General features: G+C 45.5%; 1 protein-coding gene across 1 annotated transcript in view; it reads left to right on the top strand.

The window, feature by feature from the left end:
* Nucleotides 1-23,651, top strand: part of IGFN1 (immunoglobulin like and fibronectin type III domain containing 1) — a 74,268-nt gene that overhangs the window by 25,440 nt on the left and 25,177 nt on the right. The window contains exons 5-13 of the mRNA XM_053251057.1: nt 7,016-7,115; nt 8,158-8,205; nt 8,374-8,419; nt 10,000-10,177; nt 11,838-11,954; nt 14,257-14,428; nt 15,303-15,575; nt 17,471-21,631; nt 21,799-21,923. Coding sequence (XP_053107032.1) covers nt 7,016-7,115; nt 8,158-8,205; nt 8,374-8,419; nt 10,000-10,177; nt 11,838-11,954; nt 14,257-14,428; nt 15,303-15,575; nt 17,471-21,631; nt 21,799-21,923 — 5,220 coding nt within the window. The remainder of the gene's footprint in view (nt 1-7,015; nt 7,116-8,157; nt 8,206-8,373; nt 8,420-9,999; nt 10,178-11,837; nt 11,955-14,256; nt 14,429-15,302; nt 15,576-17,470; nt 21,632-21,798; nt 21,924-23,651) is intronic.

Below are 23,651 nucleotides of genomic sequence, written 5' to 3'. Positions count from 1 at the left end.
TGTTATCCCTCATCCAGCCCATTACTTCCTTCAGGCAGGCATTTAGGAAGGTTATGCCTTCGCCTGATGATGTTGACATGGAGAAATAGATTTGGGTGTCATCAGCATATTGAAAACACCCTGCACCACATCTCCTGATGATCTCTCCCAGCAGTTTCATGTAGATGTTAAACAACATCAGAGACAATATGGAGCCCTGAGGGACACCATTGGAAATTTCAGGTTTGGAAGAACAACAGTCTCCAAGGGACACCATCTGAAATCAGCCCATGAGTTAGGAGCAGAACCACTGCAAAGCAGTGCCTCCCACCCCCAATTCCCTCAAATGTTCCAGAAGGATACTATGGTCAATAGTATCAAAAGCTGCCAAAAGATCCAAAAGGACCAACAGAGTCACGCTCTCTCTGTCAGTTCTCAACTGGAATTCTTCCATCAGGCCGACCAAGGCAGTCTTCATCCCATAGCCTGTCCGAAAGCCAGTCCGAAATGGGTCTAGAAAATCTGTTTCCTCCAAGACTGTCTGGAGCTGGGAGGCCATTACCCTCTCAGTTACCTTGCCCAACCACGGAAGGTTGGAGACAGGCCTATAGTTACTCAACTTTGAGGGATCCAAGGAAGGCTTCTTCAGAAGTGGTCTAATAATTGCCTTCTTAAGTCAAGGAGGCATCCTGCCCTCTTCAGAAGTGGTCTAAAGACAAGGAGGCATCCTGCCCTCCCTCTGAGAAGCATTTATGATCTCTACCAGGACCTCTACAACAGCCTCCCTGCCAGATAGTATAAGCCATGTTGGGCAAAGATCAAGAGGACAGGTGGTAAGGCGCACAATTCCAAGCAACTTGTCTACATCCTCAGAGTCACAAACTGAAACTGATCTAGGGTTATCACATAAGAGGAGCTGCTGGACACCTCAGTATCCAACTCTGTAAAACAGTTGTGGAATTTCAATCAAAGTCGGCCCGGATACGAGAGATTTTGTCCACAAAAAACTCATTAAAAATGTCACAGCAAGTAATTATTTGTTCCAAGTAGCGATTCAAGGGGGAAGGGGCATACATTAGCCCCTTCACAACCCTGAACAACTCTGCCGGACATGAACTTGCAAACATGATGTGGGAGGAAAAGAATCACTTCTTTGCCACACGTATCGCCTTAGCATAGATCTTCCAATGCGCTCTATGTAGTAATCTGTCAGAATCATGTTGAGTATTTCTCCACTTGAGTTCTAGTCCTCTACCTTGCTGCTTCGGGCCTTCGAGTTCTTCTGTATACCAAGGGACCAGATTCAAAGCAGGTCGGAGAGGACGCTTAGGAGCGATTGTGTCCACTGCCCTGGTGAGTTGATTATTCCTATTTTCCACCAGAGAGTCAATTGGATCATCAGCAGAGCCAACACTAAATCTCTCCAAGGCTTCTTGGAATCCTATTGGATCCAGTAACCTTCTTGGGTGGAGAAGATTATTACTCTGTAATGCCAGGTCAATCCAAAATAAGCCTGAGATCATCTATTACTTGATAATGGATGAAGTTGCTGGCCCGGCGTGCATTATGGAGGCCTGGTCAGGAGAGGCTAGTGGTCCAGCTTGGTCCCAGCTTCTCCTGGTGGGATAGTCTGTGGTGGTGCAGATGAGAGGATGTGGGCAGGCAGGTAGGGTGACTGTGGTTTATAGGAATACCATCTCCCTTACCAGAATCCCTGTCAGGGAATTGTCCTAAACTGAATGTATGTACCTAAGCCTAGGGAACAAGGATAGACTGGGACTTCTGTTGGCGTACCAATCACCACGCTGCCCAGCAGAGTCCCTAACTGAGCTGACAGATCTGGTTGCAGAGTTGGTATTGGAGTTATCTAGGTTATTGGTGGTGGGGAACTTCAATGTTTATTTCAAGACTGGGTTGTCAGGAGTTGCTCAGGAGTTTATAGCAGCCATGATGACGCATGTTTATAGCAGCCATCTCTGAAATGAAGCATTATGCTGGTCATACACTCAAATTAGTCTTTTGCTCTGATCAGGGTGGTGTTATGTGACTGGGGAATGCTGTCACTTCCCCATTGTCATGGATGGTCCACCATCTGGTTAAGGTAGGACTTGCATCTACAGCCCACCTCTGTAGGGGTGAAGGACCAATTAGGTTAGTCTGCCTGAGACGGTTATTGGATCCAATAGATTCCAAGAAGCCTTGAAAGGTTTTATAGTTGGCTCTGCTAGTTATTCTATTGATGCTCTGGTGCAAAGTGCAAGCATGGACTAATGAACTCACTAGAGCAGTATACATAATCACTCCTAAGTGTCCTCTCCAACCTGCTTCCAAATTAGTCCCGTGGCATTCAGAAGAACGACAGGAGCTGAAGCGGTGAGGTAAATGACTAGAGCGCAAGTGGACGAAGACTCAGCGTGAATCCAATAGAGCACATTTGAAGCTCTATGCTCTCACAGTGTGGGTGGCAAAGAAGCAGTTCTTTTCTGCCCACATTGCTTCCACACAGGGGCGTAACTATAATAGGGCAAGGGGAGACAGTTGTCTGGGGGCCCACTGCTTTGGGGGCCCCCCGGAGGCAAGTCACATGTCTGACTCCCCCAGCCGCGCACCTGCCCAGGGTTCCTCCAGTTGTATTCATCCTCCGAAACTGATGTGAGTGTTAAGACCTAGAGCTACCAGAACAGCATGTCTTTCTCTAGTAGCAATAGCAATAGCAATAGCAATAGCAATAGCACTTACATTTATATACCGCTCTATAGCCGGAGCTCTCTAAGCGGTTTACAATGATTTAGCATATTGCCCCCAACATTCTGGGTACTCATTTTACCGACCTCGGAAGGATGGAAGGCTGAGTCAACCTTGAGCCCCTGGTCAGGATCGAACTTGTAACCTTCTGGTTACAGGGTGGCAGTTTTACCACTGCGCCACCAGGGGCTCTCATTAAATGACTTGCATCGTCCACAATTTACAAAACCCTTTAAAAAATAATTTAGGATGATGTTGTCTCTGGGCCCACTCCAACCTTGCTACGCCCCTGCTTCCACAAATTCACATCCAGTTGTCTAGGTTTGTGAGGGGGTTACTATGTGCCCTCCCCCTTGAATTGGAATTTGGAACCATGTCTTCGATGATTCTTTCCCGGATAACATCTCTTGTATTAGGGCTAAACTGGATTCCACAGTTAGTGGAGAGTCTACTGTGGAGGTGCCCAGCAACTCCTCTTAGAGGATTAGATTGGAATCACTTTCAGTTTGTGACTCCTTAGGGTGCAGACAAACTGCTTCGGACTATATGTCCTACAAGCTGTTCTCTTGACCATTGCTCAACTTGGTATATTTTATCTGGTAATCATATTATCAGAGAGGGTCTGGTAAATATTGTAAATGCTTCTCTGGGAGGGCAGAATGCCTCCTTGTCTTAAGGAGGCAATTAATAGACCTTATTTGAAGAAACCTGCATTGGATTCCTCAGGGTTAGCTTATTACAGACCCATTTCCAGTTTTCCATGGTTGGTCAAGGTGATTGATTGGCTGGTTGCCTTTCAGCTCCAGGCAGTTTGGGAGGATACAGATTATCTAGACCCATTTCAGTTCCGTTTTCGAGTGGGTTATAGGGTTGCCTTGGTCTGCCTGATGGTTGATCTTCACTTGGCTACTAACAGAGGGAGTGTGACTCTGCTGATTCTTTTGGATCTCTCATGACTTTCAATACCATTGACCATGATATCCTTCTGGGTCCCCTGAGGGATGTGGGATTGGGTGGCACTGTTTTAAAGTGGTTCTGTTCCTACCTTTCTAGTAGATTCTAGGTGATGTTGCTTGGAGACTGCTGCTCTGCAAAGTGAGAACTAAAGTATGGAGTTCCACAAGGCTCCATACTGAATCCAATGTTCTTTAACATCTACATGAAACCGCTGGGAGAGATCATTAGGATGTTTGGTGCAGGCTGTTATCAGTATGTTGATGACACCCAAATCTATTTCTCCGTATCAACCTCATCTGGAAATGGCATAACTTCCCTAAATGTCTGCCTGGAGGCGGTAATGGGCTGGATGAGGGATGATGACAACAATGAGAAATAGGGATGGGCCCGGACCGGTCCGGACCAGTCTGGACCTTGGTGGTTCGGTTCGGGGGTGGGGGGTAGCTTTAAGAGTGGAGGGAGGGTTTACTTACCCCTCCCGCCACTTTCCCGCTCTGGCGCCATAATGTTCAGAGTAATTCGGGCGGCAGGATACCTCCCTGCCGCCCCTTCCCTGCTGCTGCTCTGCAAACTTCCCAGTAGTCCTTTGCGCGCGCGCGCATGTCAGAGACGTGAAGTGCGCACACGAGGTGCACGCGCGCAAAGGACTACTGGGAAGTTTGCAGAGCAGCGGCGGGGAAGGGGCGGCAGGGAGGTATCCTGCTGCCCCAATTACTCTGAACATTACGGCGCCAGAGAGGGAAAGCGGCAGGAGGGGTAAGTAAACCCCCCCGCCGCTCTTAAAGCTACCCCCCACCCCAGTGCCGGACCGCAGTGTGGTGGTTCCGTGCACACCCCTAATGAGAAATATTTATATACTGTTTTTCAACAAAAGTTTCCAAAGTGGTTTACCTAGAGAAATAAAAATAAATTAAGATGGATCCCTGTCTCCAAAGGGCTCGCAATCTAAAAAGAAAAATAAGATAGACACCAGCAACAGTCATGGGGGGGGGGGCGGAATGCTGTGCTAGGGCTGGATAGGGCAGTTGCTTCCCCCCCAGCAAAATAAAGAGAATCACCGCTTTTCGAAGGTGCTTCTTTCCTCAGTTAGCAGGGGATAACAAACTTAAGTTGAATCCAAATAAGATGGAGGATGTACTGACTGTGGGGGGTTGGGACCCAAGAGATGGTTTAGATTTGCCTGTTCTGGATAGGATTACACTCCCCCTGAAAGATCATGTAGCTTGGGAGTGCTCCTGGATCCAAAACTCTCTCTGGTTTCTCAGGTTGAGGCAGCAGCCAGGAGCACTTTTTATCAGCTTTGGCTGATACGTCAGCCACACCCATTTCTGTAGGCTAATGAACTTAAAACAGTGGTGCATATGCTGGTAACCTCCAGGCTCAACTAGTGTAATGCACTCTATGTGGGGCTGCCTTTGTATGTCATCCTGCAACTACAATTAGAATAGAATGTGGCAGCCAGACTGATCTCTGGAACAACCTGAAGGGACCGTATAACACCGATTTTAAAAGAACTGCACTGGCTGCTGCTATGTTTCCAAGTGCAATACAAAATGCTTTTTATTACCTATAAACCCTCAATGGCTTGGGTAGAGAGCACCTTCTTTGTCATGAACCCTGACACCTATTAAGATAATCTGGGGAGTTCTGGTTGCCACCATTTCATTTGATGGTGACTTGGGACTGGGCCTTCTCTGTGGCTGCCCCAGAGCTTTGGAATATGCTCCCTGTCAAAATAAGAGCATCTCTCTGATTGCTTTTAGAAAGTCCCTCAAGACACACCTGTTTTCTCAGGCTTCTAACTTAAATTAATTTTAAATGTTTGTTTTTATCTCATGAAATTGTTTTTGTTTATTTTTAATTTTGTGAATAAAAATTGTTTTAAGTGCTTTTACTCTGTATTTGTTATGTTTTACATTGTGTATACAGCCTAGAGATACACATATTTGGTGGTGTATAAATACGATAGAGAGATAGAGAGATAGAAATGCAGCTGCCAGATTGGTCTCCAGGGTTTCTTGGACAAACTATATTAGGCCTGTTTTAAAATGGTTGCATTGGCTGCCGATATGTTTCTGGGCAAAATACAAAGTGCTGGTAATTACCTGTCAAGCCCTCAATGGCTTTGGACCGGTTCACTGGGAGAGCACCATCTTCAGCATGATCCCTGCCACAAATTAAAGTCATTGTGGGAGGTCTGTCTCCAACTGCCACCAGCAATCCTGGTGGCAACTAGGGAGTGGGCCTTCTCTGTAGCTACTCTGTGGAATTCACTCCCTATAGATATCCGAGGCTTAAGATCTTGTCTGGCTAAACATCCGTGTCCCCTTTACCAAGCCTGGCTAGGCTGATTGGGGTCTGGCCTCAGAACAGGGATGGGGAGGGGGTTTAGCATCACCCTGTGCCTCCTCCATCCCAGGCTGCTTGCTCCTTGTGTCTGCCCCTCTCCGGGGGTGCCAGACACTCTCCACCAGCCAGCCTCTCATCCCCAGCTGGCTCCTTATTGCTCCTCACAGGCTATGCATCGCCCACCCCCAATTACGGGGCCAATGCCCCTCTTTATTCCCTATAATTGTTTACCCTTTACAGCTGCTGCCAATGCCTTCCCTCCTCCTGCTCAGACCCCCTCCCTTTGGGAGGCGTGCTGCTGATGTTATCCTCGCACACCTCCCCTTTGGCCTTATCAGGGCTCAACTCCTCTTCCAATGGAGCTGAGTCCCTGCCCGTTGGCAGTCTTTCCTCCGCTTCTCCCCAGCCACCACCCATCTCTGCCACCTTGGGCCCCCTCACCACTCCGTCCTCAGAGGTAAGGACAGCAGGCCTCACAGGACAGATCTTTACCCGCCTTTAAAAGAGTCCTAAAGACACATCTTTTTAGCTTGGCCTTCAGTGCTTTTTAAATGGGTTTAAAATGTTTTTAATAGGTTATTTATTTTGTTTTTATCTGTGTTTTATTTATGTGAGTCATTTGAGTTAAGTGGTATAAAAATTTAATAAACAAACAAACTGCAAGAAAGCACTTAAGCTGATTCAGCTGAGACATCCAGGGAGTCCAAGTCTGGGTCCTGGAAAGTCCTGAAATCTAGGTCCTGAAATTCCTTATATTGCGTCTTGCAGTCTTCATTGCCTCAATGGAACACAGTAGCCTCAGTAGTCCAAAGATGGAGGCTGGTACGAGAAGCACAAACATACCATATTAAACAAATTCTGGGGTTTCTGTGGTCTAGACAGTGCTTTTATAGCAGTGGAGAAACAGATTGAGATGTATTACACCCATTTCACCAACAAGATCTAAGTCATCACTGTGATTCTTCATTCCCTTTTCTTTCAAAAGATAACCAAAATCACTTCTGATGATGCTGACTTGTACCGTTGCACTGCTGTGAATGAGTATGGGGAAGCCACCTGCACTGCTGGCCTCAAAATCATACAGGGTCCGTTAGTCATTTTGCATGTTGTGATGAGCTTGAGCATGCGTTCAGCCTGAATGCTTAAATCTGGCCAGCCAGACATATGACTGGCTTTCATTTTAAAAGTCTTATTTCTATTTTGAGAAACAGGAAAGCTGGTAAAGTCTGTTCCTGTCAATAAATATATCACGAGGCCTGTGAAAACACAGATGCCCCATGTTGGCCAAGCTTTTTGTAGGAGCAATCAAGGGTTTGCTTTCTCAGTCATGGGTTCGGCATCAATGGCAGGTTATTTCCCATGGTAAATAGCAACTAGGGGTGTAATTTTTGCTGGAGCCATGACAGCATGCAGAAGCATTAACAGCCCCCATGCCCATGCATGGCTATCCCCCACCACAAAAAAAAAGAAAACAGAAAGATGGAAGCAGAATGTGCTTTTAGCATCACATATAAATTCTATTCAAGCAATATAAGCTTTATTCAGACATTATGATGTACAAGTGTACACATGTCTATACACCTGTACTATATATATATATATATATATATATATATATATATATATATATATATATAACATTCAGATTTGGGCAATGTTTGTTTTGGCATGGGGACTGACTGGTACTTGCTCACTTAAGTACATCTAATTTTTGTTAGCCTTTGTTGGATGCTAAAGTAGTGGTTTGTAATACAAAAAGTAACTCAACAGTAAAGTCACTAGTGAAGAGTCATATTAGTTGGCCAACAGAAAGGGATTTCCCTATGCCTGAATTCTGATTATGCATTTGTAATATTATGTTGTAAATGTGCTTTTCAATGAAAAACATGGATTATATGTTTTTAGGCTAATTTCCAAATTGGCTTAACATGGGATAATGTATGTTTGTTCCACTGAGGTCAGCAAAAGCATGAACTGTACACTTAATCCCTGTGGAGCTTGTGTGTGCTTAACTTTTAGATTGGAGCAACTGACAATGCTTAGAGAAGGCATTTCTACAACTATGTTGCTAATTGAGGATTTTTCTCCCTCCTTCCCTCGCTTTCTTCTCTACTCACATCTGATCAGTTGGCTTCAAGAAGAAAGCAAAGGAGGCTCCTTCTGCACCTCAGGGTGGTAAGTTTTCCCGTTACTCAAACAAAACTAATTCATAGTTATATTAAGTGTAGAGGCAAATACTTTGTGGGGTTCAGCTGCCACTAGGATCACCCTCACATTCTTACTGAGCTCTGAGCTACGCAACCCCTATTTTCATAGCATACCAATGCATTCAATCTCTTACAGACCTAAAGAAGGAGATTCAGGACTTCAGAAAAACATTAAAGAAGCGGTGAGTGTTTCCAAGAATGGATTGTTAGAAAGGATTTTTTCTTCCCTGTGTCTGTTGTTGCTGACAATAAGCATAGCCATATCAGATAAAAGTTCCAGTTTCCAAATGCAGAGGATTTGGCTTCTTCTGTTGCATAAGAAGCTAAGTGATCTCAAAACTGCTATCTGGTTACCAATAATAATAGGGATCAGCCTCCACAGAGGTTGCTACATTGTTCTTCTTCTTGTTTAGAATAGTATGACTCCTGATCTCACAGAGTTATACTTTGCAGCTCCATCAGTTCACCACCTCTTGAATTTTAAGTTCCTCTGTTGGAATAGACTCAGTATACGAAAGAGATCAATGCGATTGTCTAGTTTTACCATCTGTTTAACTATCTCTAGAATGTTGTGTATATAAACTGATACTTTGTCTGGTTTAGATAACTATTTAATCACTGTTTAATCATTACAAATGGTAGAAAGCCCATCAACCCCTCCTCAGGTAAGGAGTTTCTCAGGGCCGGATTAAGCTAGTGCAAGGCCTGTAGCATATGTTATAAAGGGGCCCTAAATTTTTTTAAATGCACATAAATATTAAAACATAAATTATTTACCTGCACAGTAAAGTAATTCAATTTTTGCATTTGCTATATTTTGGAGTATGGGAGACCAAGCCACAAACTCACACTTACTACAACAACAGTGAACATTTATATACTGTTTTTCAATAAAAATTCTCAAAGTGGTTTACATAGAAAAATAAAGAGTGGATAGATGATTCTCTGTCTCCAAAGGGCTCACACTCTAAAAAGAAAAAATGTGATAGGTACCAGCAACAGCCACTGGACAAATGCTGTGCTCAGCTTTCTCTTAAAAGGCACATTTAGCAGAAAGGGGATATTTTATCTAACATGGACCAAATAAAACAGGAAAAGTTTTAACTTTAATTCCCAGTTGGAAGCCGGGCGTGCAGGGCCCTCAAAAACGCGGGGCGCGTAGCAAATGCTACATTTGCTACTACGTTAATCTGCCATAGGTTTCAATGCTCATTATTTTTGTGTGTAGAAATAATAGCTGACATCCAGACTAACAAAGTGCTGGTGCAGCAATGTTGTGCTGGTGCCATTGGGGAGGAGTGAATTTCATTTATCTCCCCTTCTCTCTGAAGCCTACTGAAAAAGTATTTCCAGGACTCACAGTGGGCTTCAGAGGGAAGACGTGAAAATGAAATTCTTTCCTCCCCAGTGGCACCAGCACACTGTTGCTGCACCAGCACTTTGTTAGTCTGGATGTTAGCCAGTATATTGCAATTAAAATGTTCACTGACCAAATACAACTCTGCCCCATCAGCAAGAAAGATATTTGAATGGATCTTGAAATGCATCATATTTGTCAGGAGTGGATACTCTGGACACTAAAAAATTATGTGTTTTAAAAAAAAAAAAAAGGTTTTCCTTCTCTAGTATGTTGTTGGATTTTCATGAGATTCCAAAAAGAGGTTGGAATGGAGGGAGAAAATTTCCTCCAACAATTAAATTAGGAAAAATAGATATCATCTGCCATTCACTTATATCCTGGTTTCTTGTGGCTTATCCTCAGGGCACCGTCAACAGCTCCAAAGAAAGAACTTGATAAGGAGCAGGTCTGGCAGTTATTGCTGAATGCAGATAGGAAGGATTATGAGAAGATCTGCCTGAAATATGGTGTCGTTGATTTCCGTGGGATGTTGAGGAGGCTTCAGGAGATGAAGAAGGAGAGAGAGGACAAGCAAGCACTGGTAAGCTAACTCGTTGAGATACTGACACCTAGGTAAGCTAATGCTTCTCTTGCTCCATCAAAAATGTGATCAGGCATGGAATGAATTTGTCTTAAAATCCTGTTGTCAATTAAATGAGCCACTCACAAATTAGGAGTGTACATGAACCATGGTTCAAGCATTGGTTCAGCACTGAACTGGTTTGGACAAAGTCTGAACTGGTTTGGTGCTGTGGGGAGGGGAGCTGGAGGCAGGAGCTGTATGAAAGAGGAGAGCAGGTCCTTACCTGCTCTCTGTCGCCCTATGCAGCTTCCTGCTGGGGCGATGCTCGGCCCAAGTACCCCCAGTTGGCACCAGCACACACATGGCATCTGCACATGCGCGGATGCCATGTGCATGCTGGTGACACGCAGGGGTACTTGGGCCAAGTGCCACCCCTGCAGGAAGCTGCATGGAGAGGTAGGGAGCAGGTAAGGACCTGCTCTCCTCTTTCTTAAACCTCCCACTCCCCACAGTACTGAACTGTTTCAGACCTTGTCCGAACCCGTGCAGTGCCAAACTGGTGCTCAAAACGTGGTTTGTGCACACCCCTATCACAGATCCACTGGCAGAACTCAAATTCTCATTATCTTGATTCTGCCTATGAATGACATTTGAATACATCTTGAAATGCATCATATTTGTAAGGAGTGGATACTCTGGACACTAACTAATTATGTGATTATTATATATTTTTTAAAAGGTTTTCCTTCTAGTATGTTGTTGGATTTTCATGAGATTCTAGGCTGCTCAGGCCACTAGAATGCACTCCCTGTTAAAATCAGCGTTCCTCCATCTCTGGCTGTAAAAAGACCCTTAAGATGCACCTGTTTTCTCAGGCTTTCAGTTAATTTTAATTGGCTTTATATCATAATTGTTTTAATCATTTTATCCTGTTTTTATATTTGTTGAATTTTAACTTATGTACAGTGCCTAGGGATGCACATGTCAGGAGGTAGATAGATAGATAGATAGATAGATAGATAGATAGATAGATAGATAGAGTTCATTTATTTCATTTCTAATTATGATAAGATTTTATTAAATGATTCAATTTCATTTGTGTTAGTTTTGCCCAAAACAAAGTAAAACAATATACATCATGAACAATATTCCAAAATGCCTAGAATTATTTATAATATTGACCTACCTAGCTGTTGTTAGTGAAAGTATTTATAAATCACCTACCAACCTAAAAAAGTTCTCATAACAATGGTAAAGAAGTGGAGAAAGGTTCCTTATCCCAAAAGAATCTAACCCTTGCACCTCACAAATGAGACACTAGCAACAGACACTGGAGGGATGCTGTGTTAGGATTAATAAGGATAGTTGCTCTCCCCCTGCTCAGTTTGAGAGAGTCACCACTTTGATAGGTGCCTGTTTGCCCAGTTATCAGGAGACACAGATATCAAATAGATATCCCTATCTGAAGTCACTGCCATGCTTAGGAAGTAAGCAGTGAAAGGAAGGGCCTCATACTTGTCTAAAAAAGCATCAAAAGCAGTGATTCTGCTTGTTGCTTTTGCTACCGTGATTTGCCTCAGAACAGCTTGTACTCCATTTAGGCCATGAGGGTACCTCTCTCAAGGAAAGTCTCATCAAGTATATCCATGTGCTTGTATCTTCTCCTTGTTCTTCACAGTATGTAAACACTCTCACAAACCTGAGGCATGTCAGCATCAATCGTGAGCAAGGAAATGCTTCCTTTGATCTAGAGATGGAACTGAAAAATCCAGAGAGCAGAATTTATCTGTATAAGGTAATGAAGCATAGACTGGGTGGCTAGCCCGTGTCATGGTATCTGACCAGATCATTGCTGGATCAAAGCTCAAGAGCTAAAGAGAGAAACAGAGAAATGTGAAGCAGCACTACGTATCTTGAAACTTTGGCTCAAGTGCAAAATTGATACTGTAGTCCTTTTGTACCACACTGTCTTCCACAGTATATGCAACACAAATATTAAAAGGGGGTATTAATCAGAGGTGCACCTAGGTAATTTTGGAGCCTGGACCTAAAGGTCTCACTCCTCACCACCGCAAGATAAGCATCATCCCCCTACACACACAGACACAGAGACACAGACACACACATACACAAAGAGGATGAAAAATGCAGTATTTTTAACACATGGGTTCTTGACAGCAACTAAAATCACAAGAATGTAAAGATGTAAAACAAGTATATTTATGCAAATATGCATTAGCAGAAACATTTCAACACACAACTTACTATATTCCCATCCGACATATTTCTTTCCCCAGCCCTCACTCTGTCTCTAAGGAGTCCATTTTAGAAGGGGAATTTCCTTTTCTTTCTTAAAATGAAGATAATGCCTCTTCTAAGATGATGCCTGCTATACTATATAAAAACTAGAAAGGGGTTTTGTTTGTTTTTGGCTTTGGAACATGTACACATTTATGAAAATTTAAACAACTAAGGTTTATTTAATTGAGTGGCAGCCTGTAAAATATATTGGATAGTATCCAGAGAAAAAGTTGCAGGAGTGGAACACTTCAACTTGTGCAGTGGTGCAGTGAGGGTGTGTGTGGTGGGGACAACTTTCAGCAATCCCCCTTTCCCTCCAGGCAGACTTTCTGACTCCAGCAGGGAAAACCACATCCCAGCTTCTTTGGCACTGCACCTCTCCAAAACCACCACTCCTCCCTTGCCTCCCCCAGCCCCTTTCTACGCTTGATTGACTGCCCCCCCCCACCTCCACTCCCCACCAACCCCATTGCCCCCTGGTTTTCCCAGCTCACCTGGGCGTGTGTCTCCCAGCCAGGTTCTTCCCACCACGCCACCTTCCTGGGCGGCAGCACAACAGTCAGCTTCCACTGCATGGGACTCTTGGTATCCACCTGTAGCAGCTGGCCATAGGAGGCGTGGTAGGGAAGCAGCAAGACTCCAGAGTGGCTCCTGATCTGCTTTGCCATTGCCTCCATTCCCCTCTGCAGTGAAGTCCAGCCCCATCTGCTTTGGCTGTGGCTGGCTGCTCATGACCTTTAGGGGAGGGAATCCAGGAGTGCACTATGGCAGCCTGAGCCACCCTCTTCCTGGAGGAGCATGGGGGCTGTGGAGAAATGCCTTCCCATTGCCTGGAGAGGGATGCAGAGCAGAAACTTTGCAGACCAGAACGGAGCCCGTCACTTTGTCTCAGTCCTAATCACAGTTGTGCGTGGCTGCCCAGGGCAGCATGGGCCGGTGGCATGGCACTCGCAGCCACCACCCAAGATGATTTGGGGGCTCGAGGGGGATGTGGGGCCCCCAGACGTCTGCCCAGAAGTCCAGGGGGAAGGGTGGCTCTGATTACAATAAAAGTGAAAAGCTTAAAGTCTTTCCACTTTAACAGTGGTTATGATGACATACTTTTCAGAAGCAAACATCCTGTGCATAGTGCTTACTCTACAAATCTTCATTTAAAATGCCCAATAATGCACTGCACATCTTCTGCAGTGCTATGAAGGTGGAAGAATTACACCCTTGAAGCCTTGCTCTGCAGTGGCTTCACTGTGGGCAGAGGAGGAGGGGGATGTGATTTTTGCTTCTCCCCCTTCTCAAAAGCAATTGTTGTGGCCAGAAACATGTCCCTGACAATCATATAGCCCTCAGGAATATATTCCTGGCAGGAAAAAGGGCTTTTGGAGGGAGGGGAGCAAAAATTGCTTCTCCCTCTCTCACCATGCTGGCCCCAATGAGCAAGACTTCAACACAGCCATTCTCCAGCCACTCTGTAAGGATGGTGTTCTTCCACCCTCAAAGCACTCTAGAAGATGTGGGCCATTATATTTTGATAGATCTTTCAAGGAACGTAAAGATGATTTTTAATTACATTTCAAGATTTTTAGTCTTGGAATTGTAATTATCTGTAGACTCGTTGAACAACTGGCTAGTTTCACAATGGACACCTGCAAGGACAATTGTGACCTTCCATTGTTCCAAACAGTTTGAGCTTTCAGGGATTCTTTATAACATATTTCACTTAAAGAAATTAAGATAATTCAGGATTGTTCTTTAGAATGGTACATTATCCTTCCTGTTGATTTTTTCTGTTTTTCTTTTAGGATGGCCAAATGATCCATTTTGAATTTGACAGTGACACTGTAAAGCACTGCCTGAGACAGGTTGGCAAAAAGTACAATTTTATCATCAATGATTTGCAGCCAGAAGATGCTGGTGTGTACCAGATCAAAGTAGAAGACGTAGATATCTTCTCAACAGAACTGGAAGCAGAAAGTAAGGCTATACGATTACACCGTAGAACAGGCAGAGGTTCCCAGCTTTGGGTCCCCAGATGCTGTTGGACTCAACTCCTGTCATCCCCAGCTACACTGGCTTTTGGCCTTTGTGGCTGGGGAGGATGAGAACTGTAGTCCAACATTACTGGGGACCCAAAGCTGGGAACCTCTGCTATAGAACCTGAAGTCTCACCTGCAATCATATTTCAAACTTCCTAGTGTTAAAACTTGAATAACATTTGGATTAAGGTCAGGTTGCTTCACACATTACATGTTTAAGGTTTACCTGTAGAATATTTAATGGATCCACCTAAAACATGTACTGTGTGCATGCAACAGATGTATGTTTCCAGTTGCATGTATCATGCAGGTACAAATTTATGGAAGCTGTAATTGGCAAAGTAATGCCTGCAATGTCAAACACATTATAATATGTAAAATCACCCTAATTACCCAGCATTAATGGAAAGATGTCATGTAGATTGGGGTGCTTGTTTAGAAGATTGAAGGGATTGGTAGTTCCCAATTGAGTAACCATACTGGGTGGCATCTAAAGCTTTGGCACAGCTGCATTCTGTTGTTGGAAGCTTATTCCACTCATGAAAGGAGCTCCTGACAATGGCACACTGCTGCACCAAACATTTGGATGCCACCTTTGTGTAGGTTTTTAGTCTTCCAGAGGGATAAGATCATGCCTTGTGGTTTTATGTTTCAAAAATAATGATTGCATCAAGATACACAATGTGCTGTACTGTCTTGAAAAGGTTGTATAACCACTGGAGTCACTCAACACTTAGCAGTTTTGAAAAATAGCAATCCATCAGAAAATCAGATTTAAAACAAATCAACTTATCATCAATTTGGTCTTGCAGCTATTCCAATGAGCTTTCGTTTTCCACTTGGTGAGGTGAGATGCCATGAGCAAGGAAATGCTGTCTTTCAGTGCGTTCTCTATGATCCTTGCTTCAATGCTGTGTGGTTGCACAAGGACCGTCGTCTAGAGCCAAGTGACAAGTATGATATATCTGCCTCAAATGATGGTCTGACTCACCGCCTAGTCATCAAAAACACCCAGTACTCTGACAAAGGGACTTACACCATTGACATTGGAACCCGCTCTTCAAGTGCCTGGCTTGAGGTTGAAGGTGAGCCGTGATCTACTCTTGATTTCTCACAATAGAATCCGGTGCAAAGGGGCATAAGCCTTTCCCTCCTAGTGACATTACAGTCCAATAGCCAAGAACTCACTGCTAGCTGCCAAATTGTGGAGTGCAATCTGATTTAAATGGGAGTCATGGCAGAAACCTTTAGGGCTTCTTGGCATTATTGGTTACATTTGAAGTGCTTTAATTTTGCTTCTGATGTACTGTTTAAAATATTATACATGAATAGCAGCTCTGCAGAGCGTTTCATTAGATTGTAAAAACATAAAGGTTTCTGTCAGATTCAAGATTCATTCATTCAAGTACAATATCTCCAACAGTAGTGGAGATGTTGCTCTGCACCCCTCCTTCCATTGGTGAAGAGCTGGCGATCATGTCAGACAGCGCCATTTTCCCCTAGCATTTGCTAACTTGTCCCTGAACAAGGAGGTTCTGTTTTTAGCTCTCATAGGGCTGCCCTTTCCCACAGAGCCCATAGATTAGAAAGGAGATGCATATTTTGTCTTAATGTATGTTTGCTAAATCTGAAAAATTATTAAAGAAAGAAAGAAAGGGGATACACAGAGAGTGTGCCCACTGGGATGTCTTCCATGGACATCCCAATGGGCTCACTCCCAGCACATTTGCATTCTAAACACATTGGCAGGTATGGTATCCTCCAAACAGGCCCATAGCTAATGGCTGTTGATGAATTAATTTCCCCAATCCATTGGTAAAGCCATTTAATCTAGTGGTCATCACTCACCTTATTTTAGGGTCCCATCATTATAATGATGAACAGTTTACTAGTTTATGTTAATATCTAGTAAATGCTAATTTGTTATGTTGCCATTTGGAAATGGGAAGCAAATTACATTTGCTTAACATTAAAAATGTAATCCCTTTATCATTTTGTTCATAATACAGAATAAAATGGCTCTCCCAGTAATGTAAAACAGAGCAGCATAATGTTTGTTTCATTAATGTAGTTTTAATAACAGAGCAATTGCCTTGCCTTGCACTGAATTACATGAGAAGTCTTTCTCCACACCAATGAATACACAAGGCAACAGTATTTTTTGGATGAAAAGGGCCATAATTTTATTATGCCAAACAGCCAAAATGGATAACAAGCAACAGGATTTGGCTCCCCACCACCGTACAGTATGGGGACTAATGCTCAGACTCCATACAGCTTTCCTAAACACATTGGATAGTCACACCACTGCTCAAAGCAGGCTCACATCCCTAAGGAGGACCTCCACTCCTCTGAGCTAGCCCAAATGAGGCCAAAGTGCCTGTTAGAAGACTCACCCTTGGCAAACCGTTCAGCTTTTAGGACTGGTGATACTCCCATGTTAAGAAATTCCAAGCTGCAAAGCCTCTAGGGTTGGTGCTGCTCCCATGTTAGAGAAGTTCTAAGCTGCAACACCTGTAGAACTGACTGCAGCATCTCAACATGCCAAACGCATCTTGGGGTGCTCACCATTAAGCCATCCTACATTTCCTGAGTCCTGCACTGTATCTGCCAATTGTGACAAAGGTGAGCCTATGGAGAGTTGTGTGAGGTGAGCGGGAGACCCCCCCTCCCAAGGCCAATCAGATAAGAAGCCAAACATTCCTCAATAAGATGACCAGTCAAACCACCCTGTTTCCCTGGGTGGGTGGGAATGGTGCTTTGAAAATGCCTAGTGCTGGGTCTAGGTGGGTGTCAGCACTAATGGCTGCCATACCACACCCTACCTGGCCCCAGACACCAATCCCTTGAGCCTTGCCTCATGCTACTTTTACAGAGGGTGGAGCAAAGGTGCCACACTTGACTGGCTTGGATGGGTGGCAACATTTCCCACATCTTGTATCTTGTAAATCAATTCACCACCAATATGTTTATAATGTAGGTGCTAAAGGAAAGAGGAAACAGGCTGAAGGAGACAATGAAGCTAAGGCTGGATGGCAGAACAAGCGGTTAGATGAAGACCATGCTAAGAAACTTCGTCATGGAGAAGGGCATGAAGCTCAAGATCACCTTGCCGATGGCAGTGGAGAATTTTATGGCTCCATGGGAAAAGATGGATCTTTGGGAAGAGATATGCATGCAGGAGCCAACAGAGATGAGCAGATGGGGCATTTTTCTGGAGCAGGGGCAGAGGGGAATCAGTTTGCTGGATTTCCAGTTGGAAGTAATGGACATATTGGACTTGGTCAGAATGCTATGCCAGGTGGAATTGGTGTTAGTGGAAGAGCAGGTAGTCTGGCTGGCATGGGTTCGACATCTGATAGGGATGCTGGGTCAGGGGGCACGGGTGCTGGCGCTGGATTTGGGGGTGCAGGTGGACTACAAGCTTTAGATGAGCAAGGTTCCACATTTAATGGAACAGGAATTGGTGACAGATTTAGCAAAACAGGTGCACCAGGGGAGGTAGATGGACTGTATGGCAAGAAGGGTGTACTAGGTGGTGGGGGTGGGCCTGGAGCCAGTCTTGATGGTGTTGGAGGTCACCATGGCAGGGATGGTGGGCTAGGTAGTGCTGGTAGGCCTGGAGCTGGATTTGGTAGCACAGGGGCTGCAAGTGGACTCTATGGGAAAGATGGTATGCCAGGTGGATTTGGTACCAATGGAACAGGGGGTAGAGGTGGACTTTATGGTGAAGATGGTATGCTCATTGGAGTCGGTATTGCTGGAGCAGGGGGTGAAGGTGGAATCTATGGCACAAATAGCACACTGGATGCTTCTAGTGCTGGTAGGTTTCAAGCTGGACTTGACAGAGTTGGAGAACTCTGTGGTAAGGATGGTGGCCTAGGCGGTGCTGGTGGGTCTGGAGATGGGTTTGGTGGAGCAGGGAGTGCAGGTGGACCCTATGGCAAGGATAGTATGCTAGGTGGAGTGGGACCTAGTGGGTCCTGTGGTGCTGGGGGACTCTATGGCAGAGATGGTATGGCTGCTGGCGCAGGTGCTGGTGGAGCTGGAGGTATGGGTGGACTTTATGGCAAGGATGGTATGCCAATTGGAGCAGGCACTGGTGGTGCTGGTGGAGCTGGAGGTATGGGTGCACTATATGGCAAGGATGGTATGCCAATTGGAGCAGGGATTGGTGGAGCTGGAGGTATAGGTGGAATTTATGGCAAGGATGGTATGCCAATTGGAACAGGCACTGGTGGTGCTGGTAGTATGGGTGGACTTTATGGGAAGGATGGTATGCCTGTTGGAGCAGGCATTGGTGGTGCTGGAGGTATGGGTGGGCTCTATGGCAAGGACGGTATGCCAATTGGAGCAGGCACTGGTGGAGCTGGTAGTATGGGTGGACTATATGGCATGGATGGTATGCCAGTTGAAGCAGGCATTGGTGGAGCTGGAGGTATGGGTGGGCTTTATGGCAAGGATGGTATGCCAATTGGAGCAGGCACTGGCGGAGCTGGAGGAGCTGGAGGTATAGGTGAACTCTATGACAAGCATGGTATGCCAATTGGAGCAGGCATTGGCGGAGCTGGAGGAGCTGGAGGTATAGGTGGACTCTATGGCAAGGATGGTATGCCAACTGGAGCAGGCACTGGTGGTGCTGGTAGTATGGGTGGACTCTATGGCAAGGACGGTATGCCAATTGGAACAGACACTGGTGGAGCTGGTAGGATGGGTGGACTCTATGGCAAGGATGGTATGCCAGTTGGAGCAGGCACTGGTGGAGCTGCTGGAGCTGGTAGTATGGGTGGACTCTATGGCAAGGATGGTATGCCAATTGGAACAGGCACTGGTGGAGCTGCTAGTATGGATGGACTCTATGGCAAGGACGGTATGCCAGTTGGAGCAGGCATTGGTGGAGCTGCTGGAGCTGGTAGTATGGGTGGGCTCTATGGCAAGGACGGTATGCCAATTGGAGCAGGCATTGGTGGAGCTGGTAGTATGGGTGGGCTCTATGGCAAGGACGGTATGCCAGTTGGAGCAGGCATTGGTGGAGCTGGTGGAGCTGGTAGTATGGGTGGGCTCTATGGCAAGGATGGTATGCCAATTGGAGCAGGCGTTGGTGGGGCTGGTAGTATGGGTGGGCTCTATGGCAAGGACGGTATGCCAGTTGGAGCAGGTGTTGGTGGAGCTGGTGGAGTTGGTAGTATGGGTGGGCTCTATGGCAAGGACGGTATGCCAATTGGAGCAAGCATTGGTGGGGCTGGTGGAGCTGGTAGTATGGGTGGGCTCTATGGCAAGGACGGTATGCTAATTGGAGCAGGCATTGGTGGGGCTGTTGGAGCTGGTAGTATGGGTGGGCTCTATGGCAAGGACGGTATGCCAGTTGGAGCAGGTGTTGGTGGAGCTGGTGGAGTTGGTAGTATGGGTGGACTCTATAACAAGGATGGTATGCGAATTGGAGCAGGCATTGGTGGAGCTGGTAGTATGGGTGGGCTCTATGGCAAGGATGGCATGCCAATTGGAACAGGCACTGGTGGAGCTGGTGGTACTGGTAGTATGGGTGGATTCTATGGCAAGGATGGTATGCCAATTGGAGCAGGCATTGGTGGAGCTGGTGGTACTGGTAGTATGGGTGGATTCTATGGCAAGGATGGTATGCCAATTGGAGCAGGCACTGGTGGAGCTGGTGGTACTGGTAGTATGAGTGGATTCTATGGCAAGGATGGTATGCCAATTGGAACAGGCACTGGTGGAGCTGGTGGTGCTGGAGGTATCGCTGGGCTCTATGGCAAGGATGGTATGCCAATTGGAGCAGGCACTGGCGGACCTGGTGGTACTGGTAGTATGGGTGGATTCTATGGCAAGGATGGTATGCCAATTGGAACAGGCACTGGTGGAGCTGGTGGTGCTGGAGGTATCGGTGGGCTCTATGGCAAGGATGGTATGCCAATTGGAGATGGTGGTGCTGGGGGTATTGCAGCTTGTGGTGCTAGAGGCATGGGTGGGCTCGATGGCAAGGATGGTATGGCAGGGGAAGCTGTTGCTGTGGTTGGCTTAGGAGGTTCAGGTGGAAGCTATGGGAAAGATGGTATGTTAGCTGAAGCTGGATTTGGCAGTTCAGGAAGCCCAGATGGTGTTTGTGGCAAGGATGGTATGCTTGGTGGTAAGGCTGGCGCTGGAAGTGCAGCAGGTTTAAGTGGAAGAGGTAGCATGCTCGGTGGTGCTGGTGGCACTCCAGGTGCTTTTGGAGAAGCTGGGAATATGGGTGGAACACTAGATGGTGGTGGCCGTGGTGGTAGATTAGGCAGTACAGGAACCATGCCTGGACAGGATGGAACTTCTGCTGGATTGGATGGTGCTTATGGAAAGGATGGCATACCAGGAGGAGCTGGTGTGGGGTTAGGAGGTGCAGCAGGCAAGAGGGGTCTGGCTGGCCAGTATGGTACTCTAGGTGGAGATGGAATGGGAGCTCATCCTGATGGAGTTAGTGCACATGACCTCTCTGGCAAAGGCAGCATGCAAGGTGGACCTGGACTTTCTGGTGCTGGGTTAACAGGAGCAGGAGGGACAGTTGATCTTCATGGCCAAGGTGCTATTTTACATGGAACTGGTGCTGATGTTCATGGCGGCACACAAGGATTTTATGGTAAGGATGGTATGAGAGGTGGGGCTGGTGCAGATGCAGGGGGCATCCAAGGTTTGCATAGTCAGGACGGTGGAACCAGAGCTGGCGCTGGATTTGGAAGTGGTTATGATAAAGATAGTGTGCTAGGTGGTGCTCATGGTGCTGGACCTGTTGGTGAAGGGGGAGTAGATGGTCTCTATGGTCGGGATGGCAGGCTAGTTGGAGCTGGTATGGGTGCTGCTGGACTTAGCAGCGAAGGAGGAATGGGTGAGCTTTATGGGAGGGATGGTAGACTAGGTGGAACTGGTGCAGGAGTTAGACGTATGGATGGATATGAGAAAATGTCAGATGTTCCTGGTGAAGAGTTCCTGGGTTATGGACAGTCTTCTGGCTCTTATGATGCTAGTACCCATGCTGGTGACAGAAGAAGACAACTGTCTGACTTGGATGCCAGTGGACTTGCTTCAGGTGATCTCTCAAGAACCAGGAGCAGGAAAGCAAGAGGAGAAAATCTTCTTGAAGAGGATGTGAGAGGTATTTCTACATATATGGGTTACTTTTTGTATTACTTTTTTATTTACAGCAGTAACATTATGTGTTTATATATATATATATATATATATATATATATATATATATATATATATATATATACACACACCTTTTTCAAAATGGGTCTTCTGTCCCTTTTGTCTGTTCAGAACCACATTGCCGTTTCAGTCAAGGCCTACTTGATGTCCATGCCCAGAAAGGAAAGTCAGCAGTGTTGTCTTGCAGCCTCAACAATGATCAGCTTGAGGGAACCTGGTTTAAAGATGGATTTAAGGTATGCCTTCAATAACTCTCTGTTGCTGCTAGGACAGGTTTCACTTGAAGGCTGTAAGTAACACAGTGAGGCCTTTGAATCTGTGCACTTATTTTTCCGAAGAGTGGCATACACATCCAGAATGGCAAAGTATCTTATCTGGAAAGGCAAAGTATCCAGAAAGGCAAAGTATCTTACCTTAAGGATCAGATACTTTGTACTATTAGAGCAACAGAAAGCAGAATCAGGGGCTGTCAGCAAAGTCCATACACAATCTAAGCTGGTTTCTGAAATATTTCAAGAGGACCTGTTTCACAGTGCTCAGCTGCTTCTAGTGTTCACTTGCTACTGCCTAGTTTTAAAAGCTACCCTGGGAGGCATACTCCCAGTAGGGTTACCCAAAGCGCAGAGGTCATCCTAGCTGCCCAGCTAAAGCAAGCAGGCACCTATATTGGGCAGCAGCGATATAGGAAGGTGCTGGAGGCAGACGATCACTTCAGTGACAATGACAAAGGCATTGTTTCATACTGCATCGGAGAAGGCAATGGTAAACCACTCCTGTATTTTACCAAGAAAACCACATGGATATATAAAAAATGGCTAGAGCAGGCATCCCCAAACTGCGGCCCTGTTGCTGAACTACAACTCCCAGCATCCCTAGACACAATTTTTTGTGGCTGGGTATGCTGGACGTTGTAGTTCAGCAACATTTGGAGGACCGCAGGTTGGGGATGCCTGGGCTAGAGTGTAAAACTCCACTATGGGTATCCTTGATTGAGGCGTTGGCACATAAAGAGATAAATAAACTTCATTATTGAAACCCCATTGTGCAGTATGACCTGTGGAACTTGTAGCCAGGGACGTATCTAGGGTAGGGCAGGCAGGTCACATGCCCCGGGCGCCACTTGAAGGGGGCGCCATTTTTTAAAATGAAAAAAAAATGGCCACCAAAAACAAAATGGACATCGTGCATGCTCAAATGGCCTCTGTGAGGCCCTAGGCCATGCCAGGCCTCGCAGAGGCCAATTGAGCATGTGTGATGGCCATTTTGTTTAAGGCAGCCATTTTTTAAAAAACGATTTAAAAAATGAACACTGCACATGCTCAAATGGTGGCTGCGAGGCTCTCAGCCCGGGATGGGCTGCAGCAGTGAATTAAATGGCCGGCGGGGGAAGGGGGAACCTTTGCAGATCCTCCCATTGCCTTTTGGAAGCCCCCCAAAAGGGCTACAGGTAAAAAAAATATTTTTTAAAATATAATATAAGTCACTGTACACATATACTCCATTTATTTTTAAAACTTATGTAATAGTGATGATACAATGCATAGTAGAGAATTAGACAGGCACTTCTGTTTAGTTTTCCAAGTACACCTCCACATAGTATTTGGCTATTTCATGAGCCCCAGCATACTGAAATTTGTAGTTTTCCAGCATTTTTTAGTCTGGCTATGTCCACTGCTAAATAGTTTTTGAAATATTAAAAGATGAACAAGCTTGACTTGTATTTTTGAGCTGACATTATGGTGAATTTATCTGAAAGATGGGTGTCAGATGTTTGGACAGGGGGTGCAATTTCAGTGCTTGCCCTAGGCGCCATTTTCCCTAGATACGCCTCTACTTGTGGCAACTCATTGTGCCATTGGCAGCCTTCATAGGAACAAGTGATCATGTGCAACAATTATTTTCTTTATAATTCTACCTACCCAGTCGATTGCATTACATCTTAGGAGTATGTGAAGCACTGGCGC

This window comes from Hemicordylus capensis, chromosome 4, assembly GCF_027244095.1.
Source record: "Hemicordylus capensis ecotype Gifberg chromosome 4, rHemCap1.1.pri, whole genome shotgun sequence".
Lineage (NCBI taxonomy): Eukaryota > Metazoa > Chordata > Lepidosauria > Squamata > Cordylidae > Hemicordylus > Hemicordylus capensis.
Note: the sequence above shows the minus strand (reverse complement) of the source record. Positions and strands in the feature narration are given on the sequence as shown.